Source organism: Gorilla gorilla, chromosome 12 (assembly GCF_029281585.2).
Source record: "Gorilla gorilla gorilla isolate KB3781 chromosome 12, NHGRI_mGorGor1-v2.1_pri, whole genome shotgun sequence".
Lineage (NCBI taxonomy): Eukaryota > Metazoa > Chordata > Mammalia > Primates > Hominidae > Gorilla > Gorilla gorilla.
Genome location: NC_073236.2, coordinates 66336386 through 66349215, shown reverse-complemented (window position 1 = coordinate 66349215; position 12830 = coordinate 66336386). Strand labels below are relative to the sequence as shown.

The 12830-nt window shown below is 35.7% G+C and overlaps 1 protein-coding gene and 1 pseudogene across 10 annotated transcripts in view; both read left to right on the top strand.

Moving 5' to 3' along the window:
* ALMS1 (ALMS1 centrosome and basal body associated protein) overlaps positions 1-12830 on the top strand; it is a 230037-nt gene that overhangs the window by 31754 nt on the left and 185453 nt on the right. For all 10 annotated transcript variants that reach the window (XR_010129944.1, XM_063695797.1, XM_063695799.1 and 7 more), the window contains 4 exons: positions 1875-2070; positions 5587-5704; positions 7156-7628; positions 9176-9276. Coding sequence is in view for 9 of the 10 variants with exons in the window: in XM_063695797.1 (XP_063551867.1) it covers positions 1875-2070; positions 5587-5704; positions 7156-7628; positions 9176-9276 (888 nt within the window). In the remaining variant the exon portion in view is untranslated. The remainder of the gene's footprint in view (positions 1-1874; positions 2071-5586; positions 5705-7155; positions 7629-9175; positions 9277-12830) is intronic.
* LOC109025604 (guanine nucleotide-binding protein G(I)/G(S)/G(O) subunit gamma-5B-like) lies at positions 1187-1619 on the top strand (annotated as a pseudogene).

Here is a 12830-nt window from a genome sequence, read left to right as displayed (position 1 = left end):
TTTCTACAAAACTGTGAGTATTTTATAGAGGTAGACTAGGATTACTGAGGAGGAAATTGAGAAAGTTATGTTAGTACCAGCTATCAAAAAGATTTTTGGAACTAATAGATTCGCTGATAAATCTTTTACGTTTTTAAAGAAAATTGAAGTTGCTTAAATAAATACAGAACAACGTTATGAAACAAGAAAATGAGGGCATTCTAAAATACTAATTAATCTTAGTTGTGACCATATATGTGTGAAAATGTTAAAGAATATGCTAGCAAACATTTAAACATCTGATCTACCACTACTGTGTAAGAAATGTGAACATGTTTCAATATAAAGAAATTTATTGACTTGGGAGGCTGAGGTGGGAGGATCAAGCGCTTTAGCCCAGAGTTTGAGTCCAGCCTGGGCAACATAGCAAGAACCTGTCTAAAAAAAAAAAATTATTGCTATCCTTTATCAGGTTTAATTGGGGAAAATGATGCTATAACATAGTTTGAGCTAATTTAGTGTTCATTTCTAATCAAATTATTTGAAAATGAAAATACTTTCATATCATGATAGACTATACTTAATTATTAACTAATATTAAATTCAAAAGGAAAATACCTTTTAAACTTGTCACCATTAGTATTTAATACAACTTTAATTCAGCATTGTTATTTAGTGTGATCTGTAGATTGGTGCCAGTCCGTGATTTGCTTGTTACTGGTCTGTCAAGAGATAAGTACAGAAATTGAGAGGAAGTGTTTAGAAACTTTTATAGTAGTTGGACAGAGTAATTTTATCTTTTTTTAGACCTAGAAATCAAACGTTTGGGCTTGTGTTTTATATCTTGGGCTTATAGTAAGACTTTTAAATTTCATTTTTCTAGTTATTTTTACTGGTTTTAAAAATTAGCTTATTTCTCATTAATTTTTGTTAGCATTTTAGTAAAGTGTCAGTATGTGATGAATTGGAAGTAGGAAAAACTGGTTCTTCCCTATAGGTAGTTTGAGAAGCAGTTCTCTGGATCTTGCCACTAATTTAAGAGTAAATATTTGAAGGAGACAAATGTATCACATTCATGGGTGATATGATAATGTTATATATACTGAGAAGAGCCAGGGATCGTTTAGAAACTAGTAGAGCTAATAAAAATTCAGTCAAGTGAATTCCAAACCTAAAGCTGAAGTGAACGCTTCAGTAGGACCCATGAATCGGCCCAGCCCTTGCGTGCACCAAGTTTGGCCCCTCTAGCATCGCCGCCACGAAGAAAGTGGCTCAACAGCTTTGGCTGAAGGCCCGGCTCAACTGTGTAGAAATTTCCCAGGCAGCTGCAGACTTGAAACAATTCTGTCTGCAGATTGCTTAACATGACTCTCTGCTGACTGGAGTATCTTCAAGTACAAATTCATTCAGACCCCAGAAAGTCTGTTCCTTTTTGTAGTAAAATGAATCTTTCAGAGGTTTCCCAAGCCACTTCTCATGATACAGTGAATATTCAAAAGAGAGCTACATTTGAAGCCTGTACAAAAGCTTATCCCCGGAACACATGTGCCAGAATATACAAACTTCTACTTTTGTCAGTCCTTAATATCTACCTCTCTGAATTTTCATGAATTTCTATTTCACAAGGGTAATTGTTTTATATACACTGGCAGCGGCGTACAGTAAAACTTAGTATAAAAGGTTTTTTTGCGTTAAAAAAAGATGTGTAGTAATGGGAAGAGGTCTAAAATGTAGTTAATATTGTGAGAACAACAGCTTTACATTTTCTATACTTTGATGAGAATGTCATTAAATAGGAAGCTATATAATACATGAGTGGACATTTTCATCTAAATATTAATATGTATGGTAACTCAGTTAATGACTTAGCATGTTTTCCTTTAAAATTTTTCTAGAAAACAGAATCTTGGCATTGTCTTCCTCAAGAAATGGACTCTTCCCAAACCTTGGATACATCCCAGACCAGGTTTAATGTGAGAACGGAAGATACTGAAGTGACAGACTTCCCCTCTCTGGAGGAGGGTATATTGACACAATCAGAAAATCAAGTAAAGGAACCCAACAGAGATCTCTTCTGTTCTCCACTGCTAGGTAATGCCTCTTTAGTTTAACTAGTAGTAATACCTCACATTTGTAAGTTTTGCGGGGACTGCAAGTCTTGTAACTTTCCCCTTTTTGAGTTAAGGAGCTCTGTAGAGACCTACTCAGAGGGATTAGCTTATTTCTGTTTTGTTTGTTTGTTTTTTACTGGCTAGCTGATCTAATTATATTAAGTGTGCAGTTGCCTCTCATTTTATCACTTCCCGTTGCTCACAGAAGGCAGAAAGGTGATAACTGTCTACTGTGTGTGCCTCCTCAGTCTTGAATTTGCAGAGTTTTTGGGATGAATAGTATACTTTGGTTATCTCAGCAGTGGAGACTCCATGATCCCCCACAAAAAACAAAAAACAAATGTTCATATTTACCTCTTTGATTTTTAGAATTAATTAAGGCATATGTTATTATCCTTAGCTTTCAAACCAAAAATTGAGGTAAAGAGGTTGAGTGGCTTGTCTGAGGTAGATCTTGCTGCTTTCCTCTGTTTAGTATGGAACTGATTTATTAGCTCTTTATAAAAGATAAACTTTACTTTTAAAATCATTAAGGGATTCAATTATGAAGATGGTTTTATAGTTTTGTAGAGAAGCATGAATAGAACTTAATTCAGCAAGTTCTTTGCCAACATAAACTAATGCTATCCAAATCAAGGTATTAGTGCCAACGTATTCTATGATGTGGATTATTAAAGTCAATTTTAGGTCCACATTTTAAGAAAGGTTGAAAAAATTAGAATACCTTTGTGGGAGGAGAGGACTATCTTTTGATAGACAAAAGAGAAGACTTTGCTATGGTCAAATATTTGAAGGGCTGTTATGCTAAAAAGGAAGCAACTTATTTTTTATTCATTCATGTAACAAATATCTAAGTGCCTCCTATGTGTTTGATGCTAGGGGTATATAGATGAAAGCTACCTCCTCTTCTGGGAAGGCAATCCAGTAAACAGAAAATAACAGTACCATGGGATTTGTATTATAATGGTGTAGAGCAGGAGTCTGCAAACTATAGCTTACAGGCCAAGTCTTGATTTTGTACTGTCCATCTGCTAAGAATGATTTTTGCATTTTTTAAAGGATTGTAAAAACAAACAACAGTAGTATGTATGACCAACAAAACCGAAAATATTTACCATCTGACCCTTTATAAAAAAAGGTTTGCTAACTCCTAGAGTTTAAAATGAATACATAACTTAAAGGGAAGCTATTTTTCAAATTGATGTAAAAAAGCTTTCTAATAGAGCCATTTAATACTAAAAAAGGCTATATAACAACGACAAAAAGTGAGCTTCATGTCACTGCAAAATGTCTAGCAAAATTCTGTATTAGGATTTTAGCACTGGGGAGGAGATTGTACTTTGTGACCTAAAATGTTTTCTAATGTAAAGTTTTATAACTCTGGCTTCTCATTTACTATAGTTAGGGCAGAACATTTTAAATTATTGGAGTAGATTCCTGGATCTCATAGGCAGAGGAAATTTTATCATTGCTGTTTTGTTATGCATAAGTACTAACATTGTGATAAATAGGCTCTCGCCAATGGCAAATGTCATTGATGATGGCTGGTGCCAGAATGGTTAGATACCTCAAAAAAGAGGGATGCAAGCCAGTAACAGATATCCATACTTGAGGAAACAAGAAGCAGTTGAAAGCTGTAAGAAAAAGGCATGGCAAGTAAAATACACCACCTTCCCATCACACACACACAGATAATGTTGTACACTTGAGAATCATTAACTCTTCAGCTTTGGCCTGCTCCTTTAGCAAATACATTTGCCTATTTACCTGATTTAACTGTCCAACTCCACCCAGAGATATTCTTAAATATTTAAGGAGATGCTGAAATGCTGCTTATAACTTACTTGTTACTTACTATTCCTTACTTATACTTAAATAGCTATTTTAGGTACTGAGGATTTCTGTAGGTTCTGAAACCTGGTTAGGGTTAACTCTAATTTTTTTTGAGAAAAGACTGTCAGATTCTTTAAATACTCAGCCTACAGTTAAGTGGAAATAGTAAATTTGCTTTACTTGCCCAAAGGTCCCCCTTGTAGCATTAGCTCTAGTGTATTTGGGGACTTTGTTAAAAACTCTTCATGAGTTTTTAGAGGGGTGAAGGACTGTTACGGAGGTTTAAGACTGCTTCTCTGTGCCAAGACCAAAGAGGAACTGTACCAATTGTTCCTTGGTGGCAAAGGTTATTGTTATATATCAGTTTTTCATTTTTAATTAATTCATTCAGTAAATAAATAACTCTCTTTTGAGTACCTTTTAAGTGTAGCAGGTACTTTGCTAGGCACTGAGGATATAGCTATGGATAAAGTAGACACAGTTGACAATTTAGATGGGAAGTGGATAGACTGAAGATTAAGACAAGAGGGTGATGAATTATATGGAAGGTATGCAGGGTATATAAGCAGTGACAGTATGTGTTTTGACTAAGTAAAGGACAGATGACAACATGGTGAGCTCTGTGAACTCTAGATTTGCAGTAATTTCAAGGGGAACAGTAGTGTGAGAGAGGAGTCCTCACTTTGTACACAGTGTTGCAGGCATTCTGAAATCAAGAAAGTATACTGATTAAAATAAGAATGATTTAAGTCAACATTCAGGAAATCACAAGAATTTTTTTTTTTTCATTAAAGCAGCAGTTCAAACTTTTTGGGTAACAGGATTCTTTTACACTTTTAAAAATTACTGACAACTCCAAAGAGCTTTTGTTTATTTGGGTTATTGATGTTTCCCACATTAGAAATTAAAACTGAAACATTTAAAATGTATTTATTAATTCATTGAAAAAGTACATATTTTATAAAAAATAACTTTTCCAATACAAAAATGTTTAGAAGTATGGCCGTGTTTTACTTAAACAATTCTATAATGTCTGACATAATAGAAGACATCAAGACTCTCATGTCTGTTTCTGTATTCAATCTGTTGCTGTATCATACATTCTGTAGCTTCTGGAAAATGTCACTGTATCTTTTTGAGAGAATGGGAGTGAATAAGGCATATGATATCTTAATATTATTTTGAATAAAATTTTGACATTAGGTACCCCCTAAGAGTGTCTTAGGGCCCAGGAGCTCCTGTGCTATGCTTTGACATAACGGGTGTAGTCTATATTATGTAAGATGGGAAGAAACACTCATAATAGTTAAGAGCGTTTGCTAAAAGTTGAAATGCTTGGGTTCAAATCTCACTCTGGCATTTCAGCTACTTGAATGTGGACAAGTTACTTAATGCTTTGTAAGTTTTGTAATCATGTTTCCTCACCTATAAGATATATATAATAATACCTATCTTTCAAGGTTGTCATGAGGATTAAATGAAATATTGTGTGTTAAGACTCTGAATAAATGGTAGCTGCTACTGCTGTTGCTTTTATATTATTATTCTAATGCTTGTAGAATTCTCCATATGGCAGCATATGTAGGTGCTTTAAAGTATTATATACGTAAGTAAATAATCAATTTTCAGCATTACCCAGCATTTAATATTTGAAACTTTACAGTCATACAAGATAGCTTTGCTTCTCCTGATTTGCCTTTGCTGACCTGTTTGACACAAGACCAAGAATTTGCGCCTGATTCTTTATTTCATCAAAGTGAACTAAGTTTTGCACCTCTGAGGTAGGATGATTTATTTGCATGTAACCTTTCTCATTTCTTGTTCTATGTTTTTACTAATATTAGTGACTTCAGGCTAAGGTGGGACTTTGAGGTGGGGCTTAGATACTCTTAGGACACGCCCTGAAGGTAACAAAGTCCTGTACTAAGACTTGATGCATATTAATTTGGCAGAGTAACATATGTGTAGAGATGAACCAGATGACAGTAGTTTATTTAAAAATAATTCCTAATATATTCAGGCATTTCAGGCATATTTTAATTTAGAAGACACACTGGATTTTCCTTCTTATAAACCTCCCCATCTGCTGCCCATCATCTCTCTCCTCCCTCTCACCCTTATTCTGCAAAAAGCATTTATTTCTTGTCCACTAACTTGTTTGGCACTCTCATTTTGTTCAGCTGTTATTGAATGAGACTAGTTAGCTCTCCTTACCTTATAGGAGGTGTCAATATGAAGTAAGAAGATTTTTATGAACAGACATATCCAAATGAACAGATACTCCAAATTCATGTCCTTTAGAATAGTCATAATGGGAGAAAAGTCTGGAATTTTCAAAACATATTTGGAATTATTCAAGAATATGTTTTCTTCTTTTAGAATTGAAAACCCACCTTAAATTAAAAACTATAGATGTTTAGAAAGTAAAAAGTAACCTCTGTCCTTATACTATATATTTACCTTATATCACTTTTATGAAAAGTGATCTATACACATTAGATCATCAACTAATGATTAAGTTACTGTTGTGTTTTGGGAATAGATCACTTCTTGAGTGGTTTCTTTCTCTTTCTCTTTTTGTTTGTTTGCTTTTTTTTTTTTTTAGATGGAGTCTTGCTCTGTTGCCCAGGCTGGAGTGCAGTGGTGCCATCATGGCTCACTGTGACCTCTAACTTCTGGGCTCAAGCAATCCTCCTGCCTTAGCCTCCACAGCAGCTAGTACTACAGGCATGTGCCACCATGCCCAGCCAGTTTTTAATTTTTTTGTAGAGATAGGGTCTTGCCGTATTGCCAAGGCTTGTCTTGAACTCCTGGCTTTAGGTGATCCTCCTGCCTCAGCCTCCCAAAGTGCTGGGATCATAGGTGTGAGCCACTGTGCCTGGCCTTGCATGGTTTCAAGAGCACAATAAATGATGACTAGTAAAAAAGTTAATACAGGTTAAATGAAAAATCATGGTAGGCGTCATTATGAAAATCACATTCTGTGTCTATTGTTTTAGGAGAAGTCTGAGATAATATCAGGGTTGTAGGGTGGTAGTTCACCTTTTAGTTACAAAGAATTTGCTTTGCTCAGTCATTAGCCATCTTAGAAGAGTCTGAAATTAGGAGAGCTGTGTTTTTCAATACACTTTTCAAATAAACTTGATTTCAGTGACATATGTATTTTTGTGTTAGTACTTAAAAATTAAATGTTTTTAATGTTATTTATTTATTTTTAACTATGTATTTTCAGGGGAATTCCTGATAAGTCTGAAGATACTGAATGGTCTTCTCGACCATCGGAAGTTAGTGAAGCTTTATTCCAGGCTACTGCAGAAGTAGCTTCAGACTTAGCAAGCAGTCGCTTTAGTGTATCTCAGCACCCGCTTATAGGCAGCACAGCTGTTGGGTCTCAGTGCCCTTTTTTACCTTCTGAACAAGGGAATAATGAAGAGACTATTTCGTCTGTTGATGAACTGAAAATTCCCAAAGACTGTGATCGTTATGATGATCTTTGTTCATATATGTCATGGAAGACACGAAAAGATACACAGTGGCCTGAAAACAATTTAGCTGATAAAGATCAAGTTTCAGTTGCAACTTCATCTGACATAACTGATGAAAACATAGCTACTAAAAGAAGTGACCATTTTGATGCTGCTTGTTCATTTGGACAGTATTGGACACAGGAAGATTCATCTAAGCAGGCAGAAACATATTTAACCAGTAAGTACCCTGATTCTTTTTCAGATTCATCTGACACAATTGATAAAAATAAAATTCCCAAGGGAAGTAACAATTTTAGTGTCCCCTTTTCCTATGTGCCATGGAACAAAGAGGGAACTTTGCACCACCCAGAAACGTGTGTAATCAGTAAGGACTGTTTTTCCTTTCCACGTGAAGTTGCTGCTCATCATCATCATAAAATGTCATATTCTTTCTTGTGTTGTTTGTTGGAAAGAAGAGGAAAAGGGGTTCCCTTGACTTCTGATAGTCATTATTTTGAGAATGTTTATTTAAGGGCTCCAGCTGAGATTGAGGTGAAACAAAAGATGGATTCTTTGGAGGGTTATGAAAGAAATGAAGAAGGTTTACAGAAAGAATCATCTCAATGTTTTGAACTAACGGAGACTAGAAATAATTTAGTATCTTCAGAAGTGCAACCCAGATTCTTAGAAATACAGTATATTAGGAATGTTATAGCTCCTGATAATTCTGTAAAAGTTTCAGAAGCACATGTACTCTCCAGGGGACATAATACCTCTAAAATGGAGGCTTCTGGTTGGATTGTTATATCCAACTTGGATGAGACATCAGAACAACTGTATTTTCAAGAGGAAAGAAACCAAAAGGGAACTTCTCTTTTTCGTGAGAAAAATATTGATGCTGCTGAAAATATAGCCTTTGAGGCAGTTATTGCCTCTATTGAGCCTTCTAAGAAAGAGAGTACAGTAAATGAAATCCAAGCTGACATCAATAAATATTTAACAGATGACAGCCGAGAGAGAGCCAAAAAATCCAGATCTTTCTCCATTAAATTATAATGATGAAAACTCTTTATTTGATAGGCTTAAACATCCATGCTATCAGTCTACTCCTGGGGTTTTTGAACCAGCAGCTTCAAAACCATTGTTGCATAAAAAGGGTAATAATGATAGCTTCCTATACTGGCATCCAAATTTAAAATTACCCCCTAATGCTCTTCAGAAAATGTTCATTAAGCCACCTTGTGTTATTCCAGAGCTTAAGTCATCTGCTTCTTTGAGTGAAAAATCTTACAACCAGGCTGTTGGTCTTGGCAAAACACAGTCAGCTTTATTTCAGTGTGATATAAGCAATGAACCATTTCTTCCCTTTGGGAAGATAAAGTCTGTTCCTTCTCTTGACCTTGCAGAGAAGGTAGGATCTTCAGATGTTATTTATCATGCAAAAGTATTAACTTCAGATTCTTTGGTTTTACAAGATTTAAAGCAGCCAACCTTTGAAGAAGTTGCAGATTACTCAAACTTTAATTTGGGTAAGGACGTTAACTGTAGAAATGCCATTAAAGGTCCACCTGCAGCTGTAGGAAGCAGCTTTTCAGCAAACTTGGTGGCATGTGATGCAAAGTCACAAGGTGCTTGTACCATTGACCAGTGATGCATCATTAATTGCAGTCGCCCAAGAGACATTGCTGAAAGCTGATATAGGCCAAGGTGAAAGTCCTTGGTGTGTGGGAGCTGAGCCTAGTTTTACTATACATACAATTATGCAAAATGACTCCTATTTTGTAGAGGGCCTGCAGGGGAAGGCTGAGTCTGATGTCATTACTCTGGATGGCCTAAATGAAAATGCTGTTGTATGCAGTGAAAGAGTTGCTGAACTACAAAGAAAGGTGAGACACAATAAAATGATAGTTGTAAGAAATGTGGCCTTTTTCAGTATTGTTTCAGGAAATGGTATTGTTTGTTTTTATTTTACTTTTTACTGTTTCCTGGGTACATGACCAATGTCATTTGACTGGTGAGTACATTGAGCTAGCAGCTTTAGAGAAATTTCATGGTGATCTAGAGATGCATGACAGCTCCCTGCACTGGCAGCCTACTTTACAACTACCATCTGAGAAGGAAAGCAATTTTGAAAAGCCTGTAAGTTTTTCTATTTGACATTTTTTTCTGGGCGGGGAGGGAATGTTTTATTTGAAAAATTTCCAAATTTTATTTGAAAATATTTTATTTGAAAAATTGTATCCTTCAGTACCAGCTTGTAACTTGTACCTGTTCTTCATCTGATATCCAGGAATATGTTCCATTAGAGGCTGGTATAAAAGAAATGTTTATGTTTCATGGACTGTAAGACTTAGTTCTGTGGTGTCTTGGAAAAGGCATCCCATGGGGCTCCAGGCCTTTCATATTGAGGCAGCCTAACTCTTCCTAGTTGTGCCAGCAAGAGTCTTTAGACAGTGTTAAGATTAGGCTTATTCATGGGAACATTCAAAAGCTTGTACTTTGAATGTTTCCCTCTGGTCTTCAATGCATAAGCCTTGAAACAGTCCCTGGAATATTTAAGTATTTCTGTTTAGAAGCTCTTGAAAGACTTGACTTCAGAGGTGTCTTGAAAATTGTAAGACCCATGTTTGACCAGGAAGGATAATGAAGTGCTTAACGTCCAAACTGGCCAGTGTCTCTTCAAAGGGAAGTATCTCCTTCCCAAATGAGCAACATACTAATGTATATACATGTCTCTTCCCTCTCTCTATTTATATCATTATTACCATTGTGTGTGTGTGTACTAGAAACTGTCAACTCTAGGATGTCATAAAAATTTTATGTCAGCCTTTTTTTTTTAAAATTAAGTTCTGGGGCACATGTGCAGAACGTGCAGGTTTGTTACATAGGTATACAGGTGTCATGGTGGTTTGCTGCACCCATCAACCTGTCATCTACATTAGGTATTTCTCCTAATGCTATCCCTCCCCTAACCCCCTACCCCCCGACGGGCCCTGGTGTGTGATGTTCCCCTCCCTGTGTCATTCTTTTATAGAAGGCTTTTATTTGCTTGGATCCTTGGATCCCTTGGCATTAATGTTCCTCTGGTCCTGTTGAATGAATATCCTCTTTTGTTGTCTGGTACTGTAAGTCCCAAGGTGGGCCCTACTTCCTTGTGATATAGCCTTATATCCTGTTATCCATTAAATACAGTTAGATAAAATAGTGATGTACTTAATGTTACTTCTCTTTTCCTATGTATAAGATTGGTACGTTTTTGTAAAGCTCTATTAGTTTGGGTTACAACCACATTTAGACCTTTAGGTTCAGATTGTTGGTAGAAAATGAACAAAGATATTATGATGAACTTTTATTTATAATTTATTACATTTATTAAAATTTTTTTAACACAGAATCACTAGGTTTATTTTCTTCAGTATTCTAAACTAGGCATTTTTAAATTTTAATCTGATAACTGGGGATGAAAATGATAGTTAACACTTTGTGCTCAAGTACTATGCTAAGAGGTTACATGTATATATCAATTCGTTTTTGTCCTCTGTCAATCCTATCAAATAGAATTGTTAGAGATTATTATCATCCCTATTTTACAATTGACACTTAGAGGATTTAGGAACTTGCTCATAATTATTCAGCAATTGGGGGAACCAGTATTTGAAACTAACCATATCTGTGTACTTAACCACCATACCATAAACTGTCCCCCCTCCCCCCACCTTTTAACTATTCTTGGTGAAACTGAGGTTAAGATTTTGCATTATTTTGGCAAGAGTAGAGGTTTTGAAGGAGATTGCCCAAAGTTGAGTTCAATAACAATGAGAAACAAAGTAACAACTTTTAAAGTGTTCTAAATTTTTAATACTACTTTTGTGACTTACATCAACCTTTCATGTAGATAAAATGTATTTTAAAAATAAAGATATATAGGTTCAGTTAATGTGCAGAGACTAGCTTTGACCACTGCTCTAAATTTTAATCTGTCCTTAAATATAGCCTGAAGTATTATTCTTTCAATCTAAGGAAGATGCTATTATTCCCTGTATTGTCTTTCAGTTGTAGCTCTATCTATCTTAGTCTTAGATCTAGGAGTTATTTAATGTCAATATCAGAAAAGCAAGGAGCCAGATGTGGTAGTACTTTTTCTGCATGGCTTAGCTTGCTTTCAGGGGCTTGCTTACTCCTTAGTTTTTCCTTATGCTCCTCATCTGTGTCACAGAAGAGTCATTCATAGTTACTTGGTTCACTTTTATATCTACTCCTCATAAATGATTATTTGGGTATCCACGTATGTATGATGCAGCTTGGAACTGTGAAAAGAACATAGAGATTTTGAGTCAAAATCCAGTTCAGTTACTTTGTTAGCCTTGTGTCTTGAGCAAATGACTTCGGAGGATCACTTTCCTGATCTGCATAAGGAAATAGGAATAGTAATAACCTTATACATCGTACTATTAAATGGGGTAAGTTATATAGCATTTATATAGTGCCTTGTTGTTAGTTCTCTTCACTTTGCTGAAACTAGACTATTAGAGTCTCTGGTGGTTTCCTACTTTCTATCATTTTGTTTTTATTTCTCCTTGTTCTTGGTAGCAGCACATAATTAATATGCTTTTTTTTTTTTTTTTTTTTTGAGGCAGAGTTTTGCTCTTGTCATCCAGGCTGGAGTGCAATGGCACAATCTCAGCTCACTGCAACCTCCATCTCCTGGGTTTAAGCAGTTGTCCTGCTGCAGCGTCCCAAGTAGCTGGGATTACAGGTGCCTGCCACTATGCCTGGCTAATTTTTTGTCTTTTTAGTAGAGACGGGGTTTCACCATGTTGGACAGGCTAGTCTCGAATTCCTGACCTCTGGTGATCCACCTGCCTCAGCCTCCCAAAGTGCTGGGGTTACAGGCATGAGCCACCGTGCCTGGACTAATATGCTATTTTAGTACCTCTTGTTTTGGCCATTTAACTCTAAAAATTATTTAAGGTTTAAGCCCTAGGTTTCTTTTCTCTCCCCTTCATATCCCCCCACCTTTGGAGACCTAGTTGCCTGTCTCTGTGTGGATGATTATCACCTCTGTTTTTATACCCTAATATTTGTCTAATTTATTTTGCATGTTTTCTTGTGAACATTGTCACCACCCCAAATTCAACTTGCTCTATAGCAAAATAACTCATGTTTTTCCTAAAATTAGACTGACTTGTAGAGTTCCTGAGTTTTTATGAAAGGTATTAGTATTTTTCTGGTTTCTTGGTCATCTTTCATTCTTTCATTATTGATTAAACATTGGGAAGATAAACTAATCTTGATTTCTGTTTTCTCCTGGTTCTTTCCATTTTCAATTAGCAATGAAGATCTGCTGGTTTCTTAAATAAATACTTCTCATATTTTTCATTTTACATTTTCTTTTGTATTACCTACTTTTTTTTTTTTTTTTTTGAGACAGTCTCCCCCA